This window comes from Pleuronectes platessa, chromosome 1 (genome assembly GCF_947347685.1).
Source record: "Pleuronectes platessa chromosome 1, fPlePla1.1, whole genome shotgun sequence".
Lineage (NCBI taxonomy): Eukaryota > Metazoa > Chordata > Actinopteri > Pleuronectiformes > Pleuronectidae > Pleuronectes > Pleuronectes platessa.
Window position 1 is genome coordinate 23,371,202 of NC_070626.1, and position 20,884 is coordinate 23,392,085.

Here is a 20,884-nt window from a genome sequence, read left to right on the forward strand (position 1 = left end):
TGTGTTTCCAGAATCGATTCTCTCAATGAATGCACATGAAATGTATATATATATATATATAAATAATGTCTATATATTCACACTATAAATCTGTTCAGTTCACGTCCACCAGAAACATGAAACAGCTTTTAAATCAGAATTGGTGAGACTCACTGGTTGGTTTTCCTTCTATAAGGTCACCTAAGAAATGTCTGAAATATGCTACACTCCGGCTGATCAGATCAGATCCCAACAGGCCTGAGGGATCAGCAGGCGTAAGGAGGAGGTTTCTCAAAGGAGCCGAAGGAGGATCCGTAGAGGACGGGAGCGTTGGGAGTCAGCATGTAGCCGCCTGGTTCCTGGCTGGCTCCCTGAGGCTGGGTGGAGGCCTGGGAGGGCGGCTGGTTCTCCTCAGACGGGCAGGAGGTGGAGGAGAGGCCTCCGTCTGGGTTCATCTGGGGCGTAGCAGGTGCCTGGTAGTTGCTGTTATGCTGCAGGTGAGGAGAGGAGAGAGGGAGTGGTGTTGTGGTTTGTGAACATAGAACCAAAGATACTTGACATTATTTCACACATTGTCATGTGAGATGTGGGATTGTGTAGTTTGTAGAAGCCAAGACATATCATCAAATATTAGACATAATCAATAATAAATCTGTGAAACATAATCAGCCACAAAATTTAATCTGGTCATTGATTGTTCCTGTTGTTTTGCTCCTGGCACGTACCTGCATGGACATTGGATAGTTGGGGTAGGCTGGCAGACTCTGTCCTGAAGGACAGAACCCAGCGTAGGTGAGCATGTGCTGGGTGGGGTTGTACAGGATGTGGGGTGGTGGTGCAGGACTGGGAGCCAGTTGTGGATTAGGCTTCTGCTGCGGGAAACAAAACGATGAAAATTGAACTTTAGAAAATGCCAGATGTTTATTGTAAGTGTGGAGTTTTAAACCTTCGACAGCCATGTTTATTTTACTCAGGATGAAGAGGACCTTTAATCTCTGTTTTTCTTTTTTTCTGGACTCACCATGTCCTTGTACGCGCCGAGGATGGCGGCAGTGATGATGCCCAGGAACAGGCCGATCACGTTGAGCACCACTGAGGCCCACAGCAGACGGTACAGGTGGATCACGTCCCAGCAGCTGCTGACACCAGTGAACTCGAAGTACTGTGTGTGGTAGTCTGTGCTGGAGGAGGGACGGGGATGGGTCAGGACATTAATCACAGAGGATTTATTTTTCAAATTAATGTTCATATTAAGTCTTTTAGTTGCATCGGACGATTCGATTGTTTTGATTTCCTTTTCTTTGTGTATTTCATATATTTCTGAGCAGAAATGTGAGTCCCATGAGTAAGTAGAAGCTCAGTTGCATTGCTCACCTATCACAGTTGTACAGGTAGCAGCAGTAGCAGGTGTTGCTCCTCAGTTTGAGCTTGCAGGCTTTGTCAAATGAGCGACACGTCACCTGCAGGTTAAAAATTCTCTTAACATTTTGTTATGTCAGCAGAAAAGCAGGAGCTGGACGAACACTTTAGACAGAGATACATGAACTGAAGGTAAATATCTGTTTATATCCATAACTTCTATTGTAACCTATCTATTGCATCATCTGACCACTAGATGTCCTTATACAATCAGTTTATTATTTTGGGGAGAAAACCAAACTGTTTGACTTATTTAACAATAGTGAAATTTAATGATTTGTTGAATGCAACAGATATTCTATTCAATATTTTGTATGAGCGCCTCCTCCTGGGCATGGACAATATACCAGTCTGCTAAAAAATGTGAAGAGAAGCTGTGATGTTCATCTGTTTGTGTTTCAGTCTTCTCCTGCCAAGTGTCCTGAGACTGGGCGTCATCATTAGGGCCCGAGCACCGAAATCGGTGAGAGGCCCTATTGAATCTGTAAGGATTTTTATTTCATTCATTATCTGTGATGACAAACCTGCATTCACAGTCTGTTCATCTTTATATGTCCTCTCTCCTGCACATGCAGCTGATCTGTCACCGAAACACCACTTTGTGCAGCATCACAAGCACTCATCCATCTCTTTTTCAACACAGGTTGTTCCTTCTCCCATCTTTATGAAATCTGGTCAATGACTTATTCTGGTAGTTTCCTTACTATATGAACACATGCTGCATTAGACACAACAGTGGCCAAATTGAAGAAGCTGGGATGTTCACGGGTACTTCTATAATGTGTAATAGTTTTTGTTGCCTTTAGATTGTACTCTGGGACCTGTATCTTCAGGTAGTCCATCTGACTTGTTTGTATTCAGCTAGATCAAACACCCTAGGACACTTTATCTCAAAATTTGATTATTGGGCCATGATGCAGTAGGCTTTTGTTGTTTATCGTAGGAGTTACAATCACCTCTGTGTAGTAGTTGTCGTAGGCGTAGGCCGATCCACTGGTGTGGTGGCACATGTCCTCCTGCAGGGGTCTCATGTCCTGTGTGTTGGAAATATCAGAGAGAGTTTGTTCAATTCATGAAGCAAAATGTCAGTGTAGAGAAGCTGATGTACGAGTTTATTAGACGACTTTGGTCCTGAATCTCATACACGTCAATGTAATAAAACCTCTAACAGAGCTGAATTGTGTCAGTTCAGGAATCATTGAAGTGCAAAAGATTGAGAACCTCTGATTTAAAGGGTTCACTAATGTTTTGTGTGCGTCTGTCCATCCTCCCGCTGTTTCTCTGTCACTGCAGCAGTGAAGGTTTGCTCTCACAGCCCGTCCCCTGCATCCTCCAGCACTAAACCTCACTCGACTTGACACAGTGTGAGAGGTAATAAAATCATTTTCATCGTCCAGAGCTTGAAGGTGCAATAACTGTGACTTTTACTGTCCCGTGAGTGGAGAAAGAAAAGCATTTCTGCAGGGCTTTGATTGGACTGGTGATCGATATCAGCGAGCGGGTGCCAGGTGCTGAGAGCTCCAGCTTTTTAAACTCTGCTCCTGCTCCATACTCATTAAAAACCTCATTAAAATTCATTAGGCCGATGTGACAAACTGAAGTGTTTGTGTACGTGCACGTGTCCAAACATTAAAGATGTGCAGGAGGGGAGCGGCTTTGACCTTATCTGACCTCTTCGCGTTTTCAGTTCCCTAACAAATGCAGGTATGTTCAGATGTGATTTTGAATGCATGTTGATTTAGCCTGGGAGACAAAGATGTGTTGTGCCGTGGAGAATTGTGGGTAAACATTTAATCAGAGCCCTGTTGTGCTGAAGGTTTTTCCACAGCTCCTCTGGTGACCCAGCGGCTTCCTGCAGGTTGGACACTGAGATGAGTCAGACTGGTTTAACTGTGCCGTCTCCATTCGGTCTGATTACATCTGCAAAGTTCCTGATCTTTCTGTTGTGTCTGAGCAGCGTCTCTGCAGACCTGAGCCGACGGATCAAATGTGATGTGTGAGTGTCTCAGGGAAGAAAGATGAATTAATTTGTGTTTCTTTCTCCCCTCCCAGACACTAGACTATACATAACAAGACAAAAGATGAAACTCACGATGAATTCTGAAGCGATGATCCCGTCCACAATGGCACAGAAGAAAGACGCGATGACCCCGATACTGATGAAGATGATCGCTGCCACAAGCTGCAAGAGAGGAAGAGGAGGAGGAGGATGAAGAGGATACAGTCGTTAGGAAAAAGCATCAGGAGCAATCATCTGCGTAAACAAGCAGCAGAATAATACAACTTCGAATTCTCCTCATTCTAACCGTGCAACACATTCTAGGATCTCATCAATTCTGCAACAGCTGTTGATGCAGAGTCGGTTCAGACCTCTCAGATGTTTTCCAGACAAAAGGTGCAACTGCAGCCTTTTTAAAAGCCAAAAAACTTAACGAGACAAATTCAGTTCTGACTCTTAATTGTACGATTTTTAAGTAGATAAAGAGGATAAATTATACTGTTTGTGAAATGTAATCCCACTGAACAGCTTCTTTGTGTCTAAATTACACAAAACAGCATGACAGGAACAAGAGGATGAACCGAAGAATGTCTGGTAGAATATGAATGAATGAAATTGGATAAAAAAAATCTGTGAGTGCTAAAATAAAATCATACAACATACAAAAATATATGTTATCTTAACCGAGCAATATTGCAGTAATTTAAATAAGGTTGGATTTGACCATAATACATTGCAAACTGGTATAGGTGATTTGTTGTTGGTACAGGATTTTTCCAGTAATACCAAGAAATCTATATTTCAGTAACAAATTCGTGTTTCCCTTTTCAATTTCCTGGTTATTCTTTTTCCAGATTGAAATTGTTTCAGACATAAGTGCTGTTATAGTTAAAACATTCAATCCAAATGTTTTTTTTTAGCCATTATTACATCATCCCAGTGTTTGGTATATGCTGCTGACTGTTTATAAAACATATTGGAACTTGTATTACATAAAGGCAAAATCCTGATTGTGATTCAAACTCATAGGATTAGTTTCTGTGCTGGTGTGTGTCCTCGTCTCGACTGCAGGACGATAAAGGAAATGTACAGCCTCCTGCTCTGCCAACACAAAAGTGCTTTGAGGGTTATTTATGGGGAATAAAGGCAATGCACAGGACAGAGGGACGGCCTTTTGTACCAGCAAGGTCAATCTAATTCTCCCAATGTGATACACACACAGATGCACACACACACACACACACACACACACACACACACACACACACACACACACACACACACACACACGTACCCACACAGACACAGACACACACACGGGATGAAGACAAAACAATCTCACACATTCAGTTTTGTGAAATAATTCCAAGAAACTGATCACTGATCAACAAACCCAAATATGAATGATGTAACAAAGGAGGTTCTTCCGTAAAACGTCTAATATAAGACATATGACACACACACAAACACACACACTCACACACACACACACACATTTGGCAGAGCGGATGCAGCTGACTGATCACAGATGTCTGATCATAAACTTTATCCCTGAGCATCGTTTCCTGTCTGTTCAACGGCTCCTAAAGGGCCAAAAAACCTCCTGCACTCAAACATCAGATTTAACACACACTTTGTTCTTTCAGCTGCTGCATTCATCTCCCTGAAGCAGCAGCTGGGACTCAGCACTTTGTCACAAAAATGAACAATTAATGTAATAATGTCTATCTTATAAAAAACTGTCTGATTCTGCATTAATATTCTGGACTTTTCTCCTTTTAGAGAAAACACTGGATCCCAGTCATTACAGTCTTGGTGTACTACAAAGTAAATTACAAACGAGGACCAGAACCTTTTTTCTGGTAAGCAGTCAAAAGGAAGCTGATCTGGATTATTGAGCTGGATGTCGTCAGTGTATTAATGAAACTAAATTCATAATTTCCCTGAAAATATAACCCTGGTTGAATCCAGGTAGAGTTAGTGGGTCAATTATAAATATGAAGGGATCCAAAACAGAGCCCTGGGGAACACCGCTCGTAACTGGAGATCTAAGATTTCGAACCGGAGCAAATATCTTGTGTGTTATGTATAAAAGGCCTTGAGCTGTGTGTGTGAGCACAACACAAGGTGAAGTAAAGGAGATGTGAAAACAAGGGGATTATAAAAGAACTCCCCTCAGTAAGGTGAAGCAGAGTCAAACTGCGAAAATGAGCTTTTTCTGACTGGGTTTTATCTGCCACTGGTCCAGACTCTCCACTTCATTAGCGGTTTAAATGACTCTGCTTTTATGGCCAGCAAGTGGGAGATGAGGCCAGAGGCAGAGACAATAGAGCCTGACAACTGCATTACTTCACATTAGCACCGGCTGCCAGCCCATAAAACACCTCAACACACTCCGTTGTCCAAACCACCAAAACCTCCCCTGGTGCAACTGACGCAGAGAGAACAACCAAGTGGTGTAAAAGATTAAAGACAGTTTCTGCTCTTAGGAGTCGATTCAATAAAGAAATATTAAAAATACAGCAGGTAACTAAGGCTCTGATTATTTTACATTTTATTGGATTTGACTGCAAAATGTTGTAGTTTCTGCCTGTATATCTCACAGTCTCCAGATTGGTACCTCTGTCTATTTATTTGTTAAAACTACAGCTCCACCTTAATCTTCTTCAACACTGAAACACTTCACTGCAGCTGTAATTTGCAGATGTGTTTGTAGCCACCTGATGGATGTTAGGTCCAATATTTACTTTCTTCATGTTGCTGTTAATCTCTGTTTAACCCCCTGAGATAAATATCTGTCTCTTTAGCTGCAAAATTTTCTTCAGCATGTATATCTGCTTTTCAATTGATAATCTCACTATCCCATTGTTTTTACACAGTAATGATGTGTTTTCATTAAGTAAATAATCTGAATACTTATTTCAGAGTATTGTGGATAAAAGACAAAGAGGATAAACGTTTTAGAGGAGAAAACTCATCAGCCTTGGTCAAGATACCTAACAGGTTATGTAACTGAAGTCGCTGACCACTGCAAGGTCTTCTTTTCCTGCTCAGTGGTCCGGTGAGCGATCACGACCACATCTGGACACAGCAGTAATAAGAACCGATCGTCCAGTAACCTGGTGGGTATAATACGACCTTTTGCAGGTTCTCTGTTCTGCTCTGTGTGCTGCAAGGTGACCAGAAGGATGACAGGACTGTGAGATATACAGGCAGAAGCTCCAAGAGGCTGCTGGAGCAGAGAGCTGAAGCGATATGAAGCCGGATCATACAGAGTGATGAAGAAATCTCAGAGCAGTCAAGCCTGACAGGGTGAAAGTGCAGATTTTCCTCTTTCGCTCTTTCACAGAGAGAATTTCATGCTCCACGATGCTTTTGAACGTTTGAGGATAAAACGAAATGAAGAGCGCAGATTTATGAACCGTTCAGGTTTTTAATGCTTAATCCGGGAAATGTCGACGGAGCGTGAATGTGCATTTTACTTGCAACAAGTATCTGATTCATAAAGAGAGCTGGTTTCTCTGCAGTATTAACGACTAACAGAATATCACTGAAGTACTAAAAACTAGACAGTGGCATTGTATGGTGGAACATTTAGGGATCTCCAAGTTTTCTAAAAATTGTTGTTTTTAAAAAGGTGATATTAAAATGATCATATAATGCTAATTTCAGATTATGATATATTACATGGCAGGCAAAACTACAAATAAAACCTCACCTTCAACTATTACTCACATTTATACTAAAAAGGAAATAACATAATTCATCACAGCAATAAAGAAATTTGGATAGGTATATTGTTATTACAGGAAAGTGTAGGGAATCATTTAAAAATGCGAAAATAAATGCACTGAACTGGATTTTTTAATTATAATTGGAATTTTATATTTTCACCCCATGTCTGTTTATTTGTTGGTTGGTTCGTTTGTTTGTTTGTAAGCAACTTTACACAAGTGCTACTGGACGGATCAAAAAGCAAATTGGATGAAGGATGGGATATGGGCCAAGACAAAAAAGTTTGAGGGTGATTTTTTTTGCCATTTTCACCAATTTCTCAGAGAATAATTTATGGATCATGATAAAAATAAATCATTGGTATATTCAGGAGCTGAAATCTTTGGTGTGTAAATGTCACTTGTGGATTTTAAACTGCTTGAAACTCAACAGAAGAATTCCAGTTTCTGAATTTAGTTTTCCTCCGGTCACACAGGAAACATTTCTGTTTGGCACTTGATTCCTTTCTCATCAAAGCCTGAGGAGTACAGAGCTGTGAGCCACAGGAAGCAGGAGAAGCTTCAGAGCTCTCAGATGTCAGTGTGGCATTGTGGTGAGCGCAGTTGTTCTTTAATGAGTGACCTGCCAGCTGGCGCTCATGTTACAGTGCTAAGCTGGGAAGAAGACACCTGTGTGAGGGCCAACGTGGTGCCACATGTGCCTCATAGGAGACTCTGTAGACCGCTGGTTGTGTGGCAGCGATCACGCCATTAAAGTTTAACACACAGAGAGCCGAGAGCGATGCCAGACAGGCAGACATGTGCAGCCAAGGCTGGTTTATCAGGCAAAGTGGGGCCTAAAAACCTCAGGTTATATCATCACTGATGGGTCCTATATCCATCTTTTGGATCTGGTCTGAAAGAGGAACTTTTTAAGCCATTTAAGTTTGAGTTGCTTTGTTTTAAAATTGGGTTTAATCAGTGTGATTCACACACAGTGATTATTATTCCCAATAGTAACCAACGAGTGTTTTCATTATCAATAAACACGTCTCTTTTCTTAACTTTTTTGTTTGGCCATCAGAAAACAACAAAGATGGTACCGGTGATGTTTTGTATTTTGATAAAAAAAAAGTGCAGTGAGAGTTGATAGTAACAACAAATAATTTGAATCAGGCCTCCCAGAAGTTTTTGCTAAATAGATACTACAGGTGTCATACACATCTTCCCTCTACTCACAACACGAGAAGTGAAAAAACAAGGACCGGCCCTAAATACAGAACTTTCTAAATATTAAGTATGTGTTCATTCTTGGTAAATTATGCTTTTAATTTTCCTTTGTCAGCTGCATGAACACGGAAACGTCATTGTTTTTTGAACATACCGTACACTGTGGTGTAAGGTAAGACAAAGTGATCCGACCGCAGGCACACAACACCCTGCACGACACATGAAATATTTACAACACACACTGATACACCACAGTCATGGAGACAGGGGACGTACACAGAGCTGCCTTATCTTTATGTGGACGGGTAGAGATATATTTGGGCAGGTTTTTATAATTTGGGGAAAGTTTTTGTGTGACTTTTAACCCTCCAATCAACATGAGCAACATGCTTAGGCAGTAAAGGTTAAGGTACTATAGCCTGGAGAAGACATAAAGAAAAAGTTGGGTTGCCAGGTTGTGGCAGCATGACCAATGAAAAGATTTACTGCAACGTGTTGGAAGCCTTCCTCCCGCACGATAAGAGGGAGGGTTCTCTTATCGTGTGTTGACACTGACGTACCCAGATATTTTATACTCAGAGTTGTAGACTGCTCAGTTACATGGAGCAAGAGAATGCGTTGGAGAAGCTCACTGTCAAGACCCTCAATGAGTTTTTATGTAGAGGTCAGAGGTCAGAGGAAATGGACCACTGTCGGAAGCATGTGGTAAAGGTCGGGGAAGACTCCATCAAATTTAGTTGTAGATCTGGAGCCAGGCATTTATTTTCACTTTCTTTAACATTGTGAGACTGGAAATTTTTTAGCATTTTCATGGATTTCTTGATGACAAAAAACAGGGCATCAGATATGTATGAGTCAGCAATGTGGTGCAGATCCAAATAAAAGTCTTGATCTAGTAAATTAAATTGCTGTATTTGTTTGTGTTTTCATATTCCTTTGAATAAAGACGCAAAACAATTGGAATCAATGTAATCAATGGAAATAGAATGTATTGAAGATATAATTTAAAATGTTCTCCAATCCAAAGTTCCTTGATCTGCCAGTTTCAAGATTCGTATGTGACCCAAGATTAAATGGGTTCTTCTCTGACAGACTAAATCCCTTCCACACAGTTTTGTTGAAGAAGATTGGTTTAGTGGTTTTTTTATGTTATCTTATTTACAAACCAATGGACAGGGAGTAAAACAGAAGCTGCTTGATTGGGGTAATCAGGACAAATTCAGAGGTGAAAAGCTGAGGTTTCTGTGTCATTGGTGTCTTCTTCAAGGAACTTAACTCAGTCAGTCTCATGCTGGGTTTGATACACTGCGAATGTGATACTGATGATACGACTTCAATTACACACAGGGACAGTTTCAGTTTCTTAATCCCACTGGAACTTGAGTAACATTTGTGCTATACCATCGTCTCAACCTGCTTAAAATCAGCTGATTGGAGGTTCTGGGAATAATCCATTTCAGCCAGGTCATCGGGCCGGTTCCTCTAATTGTCTCTTTACTCTTGAGTCATGGACACGATTATATTTTGTACAATATTATATATGTGGTTGTACAGAGTGGTATTTGATGATATTCTATCTGTGTCCCTGTCTGAAATAAAGGAGCCCTGTGAGCGACTGACCAATACTAATGTCATTGTCCCCTCATGTCACTGAAATCCAGAGCCGGTGATGTTCACTTCCCCAAACCACAGATCCAGTCATGTTACACTGACCCGGGCTCAAGAACCAAGAACACATTATGTTGCCTTCGAGTAATCACATTTGCTTCTTGCTCATAACAGAGCAATTTCCAGTTTAGTGAATTTAATTGTAACACGATCCTCTGATTCCTGGTGTATATTTATACGTGTGTCCTGTTTTCCAGGAACAATGTCTCATTTTTAGAAAAGGAATCCTATTGACACAAGTCACCTTGAGAGAGAATAAACACAGGGCTATAGGTCAAATGAGGGCTAACTATCGAGATGAAGGAATTTTCTTACATTAACAAACAATTACTACTGCCCCTCGGCTGCAGTAGAACACGCTGCAACGACAACAGATTCATATCATCAGCAGAACCTGAGCAGCAGTATTTATCATTTGGATCCGTTCATTGGTCGATTGTTTTGGTTCTACCTTTTATATCGGTTTTGTTTTGGTGAATGCAAACCGGTGGGAAAAAAATATCTTCACCATTTAGCTGTTAAACTTTCTTCATCAGTTATAGGTGACATCTTAGTTGGTATTGTCACTGCACATTACTGACACCATCTCTCAGTAAATAGGTTTACATGCTTGGCTGAGGTGTTGGAGTTGTTGAATTAATAAAAACAAAGTGTAATGAGATCAGACTTATTGAATAAATCATGATGTGCATGACGCATGTGACGACTGAAGAAAGTGGCTGCAGACAACAATATCAGGTCTGTGTGGGCCGCTGGTTTGGTTTGACTGAGACTCTTTGGTGACTTAATCTCATTGCCTCCTCTTCTTCTGTATCGGTTTAGCGACTGGAGAAGGTTCATCCTCTTACCAGTGTGTCTGCAGTGATCCAGCAGGTTGGCACACTTCCTCTGTCCATTATTCCATCCTATAAAAGCTTCCATGCCATTTTTCAAGTTATGTACGAATGCAATCAATAATATGAGGTGTCCTGAAGCCTGATATAAAGTTGGTGGTGTAACGAAAGACCAGAAATAAATGTTATCACAGTTTCCTGACAGGCAGAGGAACAGACTCACCATGGGTCTGCGGTTTTCCACCAGGTGGAGGCCGACAATTCCCAGAAATGCTCCAAAACTCAGCTGGAGGTTCAGGGAGAAACAAGGAGAAACATTAGGTCTCAGACACCAGGTCACGATCATATTTGCAGGATAAAATGAGAGTGGATCTTCTGCGTCTGGACGTGTGAAGGTGAGACGGGAGGTGATCGTCACTCACGGTGATGCCCGGGTAATATCCAGCGACGGGCACATTGTCGGTGCGGGTGGCAGAGATGAGACCCACCGTCAGCACCACCAGAGACAGAGCCAGCAGACACACAGTCACCCACAGGGCCGTCCTCCTCCGGCGCAGGTACTGATCTGAGGAGAAACATGAGGAGGACCTCTTCATCACTAATAATCCACCTTGTTCTGAATTACATGTCATTCTGACCAGAAAGCTAAATCTCTAACCTGCTTTTTGAGAAAACAAGGACTTAATGAAATTATTTTACCTTCCTTCCAGTATTATCTAAGTTTCAGTCTCCAACTATTCAATTCTTACCACAGTCTGCATGTCTTTGGACTCTGGAAGGGTTTTTTCAAAGTACCCAGAAATAAACCATGAGGACAAAATTCAAACTCCACACAGAAAGAACTCGGACAAACCGGGATTCAAACCAAGAACCTTCTTGCTGCTAAGAACCTCTGCATCACTGTGCCATCCCTGATTTTACAATACTCTTGTAGTAATTTCTCTCTTGATGAGAGAAGTATTCAAATAAATTACTCCAGTATATGTACCAGTAATAACCAGGAGACAATGGCTTGTAGTGTGTATTTAAGTAGCAAGTTATGGTGGGACTGATTCTACCTTGTACTCTTGGGTGGTTTTATTTACTGCATCACAAGGCATAATACTTTGTGTACTTATAGTATATATATTTATCAGACATATGCAGGATTTCTTACCTGTTAGTTTCCAAGAAATTAATGTAATTATTACACAATTTAGGAAGCGTAAATATTATACCCACCTGTGTTTGCTTCATCAGACTTGTTGCAACCTTTGCTCACAAAGCTCTGAATAAATACTTTTCTCTGATGGCATTTCAACCTGTCACAACATAACGACGGCTGGATTCCATTAAGCTGCTTCAGTTTCAGGGTCTGAATGTTTTTTGGATCACTGAACAGAGCCATGTCAATATTATTAATTAGCCCAATATTAAGGGCTCACAAGCTGTAATTAATGGCTTGATAACCGGTTGATAAATCCTCCAATCACACTTTACTGGTCAGTTATGAGCCATTAATAACAATAACAACCTTTTGAGTTGCCAGGTTCAGGAGAATTCATCAGGTAGACGTCTCCCAGTAACCTTCATTACTGTCATACGAAGCCCAAATACTTATTTAAGGTTTACCAACATTTAAATCTGCATTACAGCTGGATATATACAGTATATACACACACTGTAAACATTACACTTGACATCGTTCAATCAAAACAACATAATTCATTTTTTTTTATTATTCTGAGTTCTGCAATCAGATCAGGAGCAAGTCAAACACTTTTGTAATATTTCTGTGCTTGCAAATGTTGTTAAGCTGTTTATAAATTAGTTTTTGGTCCATAATGTCCTGCAGCTTTATTTAAACATGATACATGGTTTAAAAGGCAACAAGCAAAGTGTCATGTCCTACCACAACCTGGCAACCTAAATGTTTGTATTATTAATGTCTTCGTAATTTATATGGATAGATTAATCGATTACAGTTTATAACCCATTTATAATCGGTTATCTAGGCTACCAACAATAACATGAATATAGTGTTTTCTTGTTGATAATATTAAACTTTATAGTATTTTCAGGATGAAGGTTGATGATTTATTTTACCTGCAGGATCCAGTATGTCTGTGGCTGTTTGTTGAGCTGTCTGCTGAGCTTCAGGCTGCATCTCCACTCAGTCTCAATGAATCCGCTTTTAAAATGAAGAACAGATAAAAACACCAGGAAGCAGCTGAGTTTTCTTTCTATGATGGAGTTCGGTCTTTTTTATGTTGATTCAGGAAAGAGTCTTCATCGTCCTCCACAGAGCTGCAAGAAATACGTTTCCTCTTTTTCTTCTTATAACTCAAACATCTTTTGGATGTTGATATAAATTCATCCAGAGCTGCAGCTGATTCACACACAGCTTCAACTTTTCTTCTGAGAGAACGAAATAGAGAGAGAGAGAGAGCGTGTGCGAGATGGAGAGAGAGAGAGAGAGAGAGAGAGAGAGAGAGAGAGAGAGAGAGAGAGAGAGAGAGAGAGAGAGAGAAAGCGAGAGAGAAAGACTCCCTGTTTTTTTTCACCTCTGTGATAAATTATTAATTGTTTATTCGATTATTTAATCATTGGCCGCACGTAAGTTATAACGCTGTTTGTATTCAAGGTTCATGTTAAACATATTTACACTATGTGACTAAACTCTGCTGCGTGTTTATTATATTTAGTTTATGGTCGAGCTGCTGCAGCATTAATATGGAGGATGTCAGTGGTAATATGAGTTTACAGCGCCCCCCATTGGCCAACGCTTGATGTATCAGCCATTTACACAGTTTTAATCCAAGATCCAAATCTTTTTTTTCACAGACAGTCAAATGAAAATGTTTCCCTTTTCTTTCATTCTTTTTTAAACAGATATTAATCTAATATAATACAAACAAATTCTAACCTCCCTCATGATTAATATAAAAGGGGAAAAGAGTTGAGCTGATTTAAGATTTGGTCACAAAGAAAATCAAGTATTTTCAACGTGGCGACAGTTAAAAACTCTCCAGATAAATTCAGTAAAAATGTTTAATATTCGGTTTGTAGGTAGTCAGGGAGGTCCTGAACACAGGCATATCAGTCTCTCTCTGAACTTATTGAGCAAAGTGTTTTTACAGTACTTTTAAGTATCCTGAAATGATCTATTCCAAAGTGAAAATGTTGGACTTTACTTTAAAAAAATAACAATCATTTGCAGATGAATTCTTGTAATCTATGATGAAAGACAGCTTTTTAAATGTAAAGATCAAAGAGTAGTAAATAAATGCCTTGGTAAACATGCTCACATACATTTAGATGGAATATAAGCATTAAACATTCCTAACATTATGGGTAAGACCTGTGTATACTGCTGCATAGTTAGTGCAACATGTATTTATTTAATGGAATAGTTTATTTTACAGGGGCCATCAACAACACTGCCAGAGTTAGCTCTGTAGCTAATTTCCATCTTCGGTCGCTATCCAGGATAATACAATTATGATATTAAATCAGTTATTCATTATTTTAAATCCTGGTAGTCACTAAAGGTCTTAAAGGTTTTGATTTCTGCTTGTCTTTTCAAAACTTATGTATTTAGGATCTAGCATGAAACCTGGCTGTAGTTGGAGCAACTGAAACTGTAAATGTGTGTGATTTTAATGACAAAATATTCAATATTAATTCATAAATATCTCGTAAACAATGGATATATACAAATTTGAGAAACAGTTTAAACACAAGGGGAAAGTTTACAGAAATATGTGTTCATCATGAATTTGTGATCAAAAGTAGGATTGAGAGAGTTATGAAGAGGTGAGCCTCAGGGAGTCGCTAAACAAAACCAGAGATCTGCACCATGCTGGGCTTCAATGATAGGAAATGTTAATAAAACACTTTATTCCCATTCAAAACTGATCATTCACACCTTAAATAAAAATGTAAGAAATATACAATAGCGTTCCAGTTTGAAACTGTCCAACATTTTCCACAAAATGATTTTTAAAAGGTTGCTCAGCAGTTATTTTTGAGGTAAATACATGAAAAAGTGCATCGTCATGATCCATAAACAGATGAATTTATTCCATTTTAAACACATATAGACAAACAGTTCTGCAGCCTCTCATGACACCGTGCAGGTGAACGACCTGGGCGGCGGCTCCAGGATGGATTCCCGCCGCAGGTCGTTGGGCAAAGCGCCGTCCGGGCCCCAGACTGTGAGCTCGCCGTAGATCCCCGTCTCGATCATCTCCTCCTGCCAGGGGATGGAGATGTTCCCCGAGGAGAACTCATTAAAAAAGGCCATGTCCTTGTCCTCCAGCTGCACACCTTTAACTGTGGAGAAGGCCCCGACATCATCTACGTTCTTGGCATAAACCGTCTTGGGGTCTGGAACGAAAGGAGGTGGAAGGATCCCTGAGGAGAAACAACAGGAGGATGAGCATGTCTGACATTTTGATGTGAAGTTTTCAGATTTTCCCTTTTCTCTGTTTGCCTCTCAGCTGAAAGTTTATTTGATCTTTTATAGCTTTTAAATTGTCTTTTTTTTAAAAGGCTTTTTTGTTTTGGGAAACAACTTGAATTGTCATGTTGTTGTACATTAAATATTTACACAAATGTGTGAATATAAAAAAGTGGACACGTCTTGATTTGGTCAACTATGAAGGAAGCAGGGACTCCTAAATACTTAGAGGCTCATTGGAGGTCCAAGTCTGTTATTAGTGCAGGGCCTTCATGTATATACTTTACAACACATCATACATATACTCACCAACAGGTTTGATTTTGTGTCAGTTATATAACCAGGCTCATAGATGATCACAGAATTCGAAATGAGAATTTTTAGTACTGAAGTCCCTCTCAAAACTCAAAGTTTTCACATTATATTCAATATGTTTTATTAAAACAACTTATATTTAAGAGGTTAACAGTCTCTCAGCTCGGTTTCCAATCAAAACAATTGAAAAACCAATTGGGGCGGCAACACATTCGTAGCTGTGTTGCATTTATAAAATAAAATTGTTCTTTAAACCTCTACAGGGTAATTGTAGGTCTTGAAAAGTCATAAAAGGCATTGAATTTTATATTAAGTATATTCATAAACAACAGCAGAATGTAAATTAAACAGTGTATTAGTTTAAAATCAGTAACTGGTATTGACATGTAACTGACCTGCGTTCAGTTTCCACCAGTGGATCTCGCTGAAGAAGGGATGCGCCCTGAGCTCGTCACATGATCCGTTCCTGAAGCCGAGCCTCTTGTCGACCTCTTTGCTCAGCAGAGCCTCACAGATGGAGCGAGCGTTCTCACTGAACTTCTCCGGATATGTCACTGCATCGTTCAGGATCCGCTTCTTCACCACCTTGTTCTCCACCTTCAAACAGCAGGGAATATCTCATTAAACATATATATCTCATGTTCGTTTAAAACATCTAAGTGTCTGAAAATGCATCAGAAATTAAAGCTGTTAGCTTTTATATTAGCAGGAGGTGCAGGGGATTTCCTGTTCATGCATAATAGTCTATCAAGGATTCTAAGTTGTATTGGTGGTAAAGTAAATACCTATAATCATGAATATGGACTAATGTGTAATGAAAATTGTTTGAATTTACATGAAGGGGTCAGTGCTTCATATTTCATGGCAGTTTAAGCATCAAGCCACAGGGAGGTGACACTGAGCTGTATAAAGTGTGATAAATCACAGGTTAAACAGATTATATGACAGGCGAGCAGTAAAAGAGGAAAAGAAGCAGAGGACCTGCAGCCGAAATAACCAACAAACACATTTTTATTCAACACAATGCATTTACCTTCTCCCCTCTGGTCCTAAACGGTCCTTTAGCAGCCAGGAACTCGTACAGAGTGACGCCCAGAGTGAAATAATCGACAGAGTAGTCGTACTCTTCACCTCTCAGCAACTCTGGAGCCATGAAACCTGCAGGTGACAGTGGATAACATGAAACATCCATTTTAAACAGACCTGTAAACAGTATCTAAATCCCTGAGACCAAAGAGTCAAGTCATCAGATTTCACTATAGCTGCTAGAGACACATGCATTTACTCAGGTTCTGGACATATGATCTGAAGTACTCTACTTGAGTATTTACAGTTTGTACAACTTAATGTGTATAGCACAGTGTGTTAAAGAAGGAATACTTGTTTTTATCGCTTCAATTAAGAAGGCATTCAACATCAACATATAGTTAAGACTTTAGAGCAAAGAATCTAATTTAGGATTTTTCTGTCTGACTTTTGTCCGAACAAAGTCTGAGGTCAGACACGATGCTTAGTAAAGAGCTCAGGGGATGGAAATGCTTTTGGATTAATGGATTTTTCTTTTCAAATTGCTAATGCGGAAAAATATCAGAATGTGTGCTTCTTTTTTATCTGATGTTTTTCTCTGAGAACACTGTGGAGCTGTGGCCTTGGTGGGTGTGGTTGTGTTCACTGCTGTGAGAACAACTGTCACCAGGTAGATGTAAGTTGTGGATTGTACCTGGCGTCCCAGCGTAGCCTTTGATTCTGAACTGATCGTCTGCGAGCTCCACGGCCAGACCAAGGTCGGAGATACGTACGTTACCTGTGAGAGCAAACACCACAGCAATGTCAAGAGCTGTGCACGTCACAGATACCAATGTTGACCTGCCCACTACGTCTCCAACTCATTAACCCTTAGTAGAGTGATAACCCAAAGATGTCCTTGTATTGTGCGTGTGTGTGTGTTGGATCTCAGGAGGCCAAGAATGAGACACATTCTTTAAAAGTCAAAGTGAGAGTTTAATTACAGTCAGATAAATGGGTTTATCCTGTTAGACACTGAAAAATGTAAAATCTTTACCAACTTAAAAGAATCAGTTGGTAACACACTGATTCATTAAGTCTGGAGACCTGGAGACCCGTCACATGCTTGTCCTTACTTCCAATCATGATGACAACATTTAAGCTGAGCTAATCATCTCTTGGTACCAATCTTCTCAGCTAACTCCTACTTTAAATGTCAAATTAATTAAAGTTTTTAATAAACATTACATTGGGTTAAATAATAGACAGTAACACAAACTCCCCAAATTAGCCCAGATATTGTCTCTTGAATGTACTTATAACCTTTAAATATGGAAAAATTGGACCTCATCTGTAGAGTTACAATTACATACTCAACTACAGTGAGAAACCTAGAACACTGAAGAGTGTATCTTTCTAGTACGTGACCTTCTGACCTTGATTATCCAGCAGCACGTTCTCTGGTTTGAGGTCCCTGTAGATGATCCTCTTCTGGTGGAGGTGCTCCAGGCCCTGGATGATCTGAGCTGCATAGTAGCAGGACCGTGGTTCGTCAAACCCCGGGTTGTTTTCATCCACGTTGTAAATTTGAAATCTGGAGGTACAGTAAGAGAGGACACAGGGTTGTGACACACATCTATTTTATACACACTACTCTACCCTTTCTAAAAAGATATAGGTAGAACACTTATGTGGCTCTTTATGCACAGTATACACGACAACAATCGATTAACCGGTAAGTCGACTAATTGACTTATAATCGACAACTATTCTGATAATCAAATGATCATCTCAATTAATTTCCAAGCTAAATCACCAAACATCTCCTGGTTTCAGGTATTTGTCCCCATGTTCAGAATGTCACCAAGGGAGAGTGACTGACATCTCACCTCAGGTCTCCTCCATTCATGATTGTCATGACCAGACACAACTCAGTTTTCGACTGGAAGGCGTAGGACAAAGAAACAATGAACCTGCTGTGAACTCGAGCCAAGATCCTCTTCTCTACCATCGCCCCCTACAGGACAGGAAGAGAAAATGGGTTTACACTACTAATGTTTACACCAATAAAGGCTAGTTCCATCTTTACTGGCCATAACAATGATCAACAATAATACTGTCTGTACCATAGACTCTATATAAAGAATGGAGGACATGACTGCTCTGAAGCCAAAACGTCTATTGGGCCTAGGCGGAGGTATACACTCTACTCTGCTCCACTGTGTGCCCTTCTATAGTTGCAACTAGAACTCAGTAGAGCATATAACTCCCCCTCCAACAGTTTCCTTAAATTCAATCAAGCCGCACCTTAGGTATCTGTTTCATATATTATTTTCCATGAAATGTTGCCTGGAAAATGGCACACAAATGGTGAAAAAATGCCCTATATTGCAATGTTAAAGAAAATTTAACATCGAGCACCAAATTTAATGAGTTCTTTCTTTACCAACACCACATCTTTCAATGCAGTTTCGTGGAAATCTGTTCAGTTGTTTTTGCGTTATCTTGGTTACATACAAACCAACCAAATGGACGGGGGGGACATAGCATCCTCGGCGGAGGGAACAAAGGTAGATATTATTTGCACAAGTTAGAGAGATATTGAAAAAGGGAAGACAGCTGCTCCATTATAAAAATGTTCTTTATAAAGGGGATTCAAAAGGTATAAAGTTAAGGGCACTAAGCATACGAGCCAAAGACGCCAAATGTTGTTGGCAAGGCTCAAGCTAGTTAGTGACTGTAGTTAAAAGGGGACAATTACAAAGATAACAAAGATAAGATGTATAAACTCATCAACCCATAACTCATGTTGAGTAGCTAGATCAATAATCTGCCTCTACGGAAGTTTCACTCTTTTCAGAATGAACTAGTACTTTTCATAATCTCCTGACTTACCTCACAGCCTTTCCTCTTCTTCAGTCTCTTTTTGTTGAGCTTCTTGCAGGCGTACAGTTTCCCAGTGGCCTTCATCTGACAGGCAGACACTTCCCCAAAACCCCCTTTCCCCAACACACGGAAATCCAAGAACCAGTCCTCTCCTATGGGCTGCATCTCCAGCCACTTCCACTGCAGAAACCTTTTCAGATACATGCTCTCTAGGAAGAAAGTGTAGGGCACTTCCTTGAGGAAGTGCATCACATTGTCCATGGTTTCATTGAAAAGATCGTCCCCAGCCTCCTGATGTTTCTCTTTGACCTTTGTGATGGCGTTTTCTGGCAGGGAGGGGCAGAAATACTTGGTGCCAGGCTCCATGTACCGGGACAACATCGTGCTTGCTTTCTGTACACGATCTTCATCCCCAGCCATGTTGTACTCCTCGATATCCTTCCACAGATGGCAGGGACCTTTATACTCCTTGTTGGAGTCTAAGAACTCTTGGAAGAGACGTTTGCCGATGGGCTGCTCCACACAAACCGTCTGGAAGCCCAGGTCTAAAGTCTCCCGCAGACCCTCGCAAACCGTGATGTGAGGCAGCTTCAGGCGGGAGTGGTACCTCCTGTCTCGATTGGATGCAGGGTTGGCTGTGCCATCCACGCTCCCACGTGCTGAGATGTAGGCAGAGTTGGCCACCACTGTCGTCAGGCCACCAATATCCATGAAGACACAGTGGGAAAGTGAGGAGGGACGGGAACAATGTGTGAGATGGACCAAAAGCTACAGAGAAAAGGCACTACAGGGATATAGAAGAGAAGAGGAGACAGCAAAAGAAGACGTTGACTAAAGCAGAAGAGGCTGGTGAATCAGTTGGGATATAGGTTTCTTGCTCCTTCCAATGATTTAGAAGGAGGCCACCTGCTAGCTACAGAAAACCAAAGAGAGCGCATCGTTTCCCACAGTGTCCCTTTCTTTCCTCTCAGCCACATGCAGACACACATGCAGATCCTCCTGACTCATCATCTTTCCACAAGGGGATTTATCCACTCCGTGTCTCTGTAAGGCTTTATCCCGTGCTGACCCATGTGCACGCTGCAGACACAGAAGAGAGTGAAGCGATGGAACACTGTGGAGAGGAGAGACAGAAAATGAAAGAGAGAAGGAGAGAGGGAGGAGAGGGATTGATGTGCTTGCATGTAGTGGGCTGGGAACGACAGGAATGCAGTGACGTTCTCACAGAAAGTGACACAAGAGGCACTGTTACAGAGAGAAAAAAGGGAACGCAAAAAGTGTTCACTGGAGTTAACATCATGCTTCCACTCCCAATATATCTTGTGCGTTGTTGAAATAAACTTTGAGGTTAGTAGCTTTAATATAAATAAATTCCTGAATATTTTTTATTTTTATA

At 40.6% G+C, this 20,884-nt stretch overlaps 2 protein-coding genes across 2 annotated transcripts; both read right to left on the reverse strand.

Annotated features, from left to right (window-relative positions):
- Positions 1–245: 245 nt before the first annotated feature.
- LOC128442504 (transmembrane protein 255B) lies at positions 246–13,230 on the reverse strand. Its single transcript, XM_053424986.1, has 9 exons — positions 12,927–13,230; positions 11,264–11,406; positions 11,065–11,127; positions 3,491–3,580; positions 2,355–2,432; positions 1,354–1,439; positions 1,001–1,160; positions 705–848; positions 246–470 (listed from the first exon to the last, which is right to left on the reverse strand). The coding sequence occupies exons 1-9, from the start codon at positions 12,985–12,987 to the stop codon at positions 246–248; spliced, it is 1,050 nt and encodes a 349-aa protein (XP_053280961.1). The 5' UTR covers positions 12,988–13,230.
- A 1,713-nt stretch (positions 13,231–14,943) lies between these two features.
- On the reverse strand, positions 14,944–20,199 carry grk1a (G protein-coupled receptor kinase 1 a). The gene is made up of 7 exons (XM_053421882.1): positions 19,498–20,199; positions 18,492–18,619; positions 18,039–18,196; positions 17,318–17,401; positions 16,631–16,755; positions 15,993–16,194; positions 14,944–15,236 (listed from the first exon to the last, which is right to left on the reverse strand). Exons 1-7 carry the CDS (start codon positions 20,197–20,199, stop codon positions 14,944–14,946), a joined length of 1,692 nt encoding a protein of 563 aa, XP_053277857.1.
- Positions 20,200–20,884: the final 685 nt, after the last annotated feature.

Bases quoted from the DNA above. Each gene is read 5' to 3' on its own strand.
- LOC128442504 (XM_053424986.1), bottom strand. From the start codon at position 12,987: ATGCAGCCTGAAGCTCAGCAGACAGCTCAACAAACAGCCACAGACATA. The intron at 11,128-11,263 runs GTGAGTGACGAT...CTGAACCTCCAG, and splicing joins GATATTACCCGGGCATCACC to CTGAGTTTTGGAGCATTTCT. The intron at 3,581-11,064 runs GTGAGTCTGTTC...CCTCTCTTGCAG, and splicing joins TGGAAAACCGCAGACCCATG to CTTGTGGCAGCGATCATCTT.
- grk1a (XM_053421882.1), bottom strand. From the start codon at position 20,199: ATGGATATTGGTGGCCTGACGACAGTGGTGGCCAACTCTGCCTACATC. The intron at 18,620-19,497 runs GTAAGTCAGGAG...CCTGTCCTGTAG, and splicing joins AGAAGAGGAAAGGCTGTGAG to GGGGCGATGGTAGAGAAGAG. The intron at 16,756-17,317 runs GTACAATCCACA...TGTCACCTGCAG, and splicing joins AGGCTACGCTGGGACGCCAG to GTTTCATGGCTCCAGAGTTG.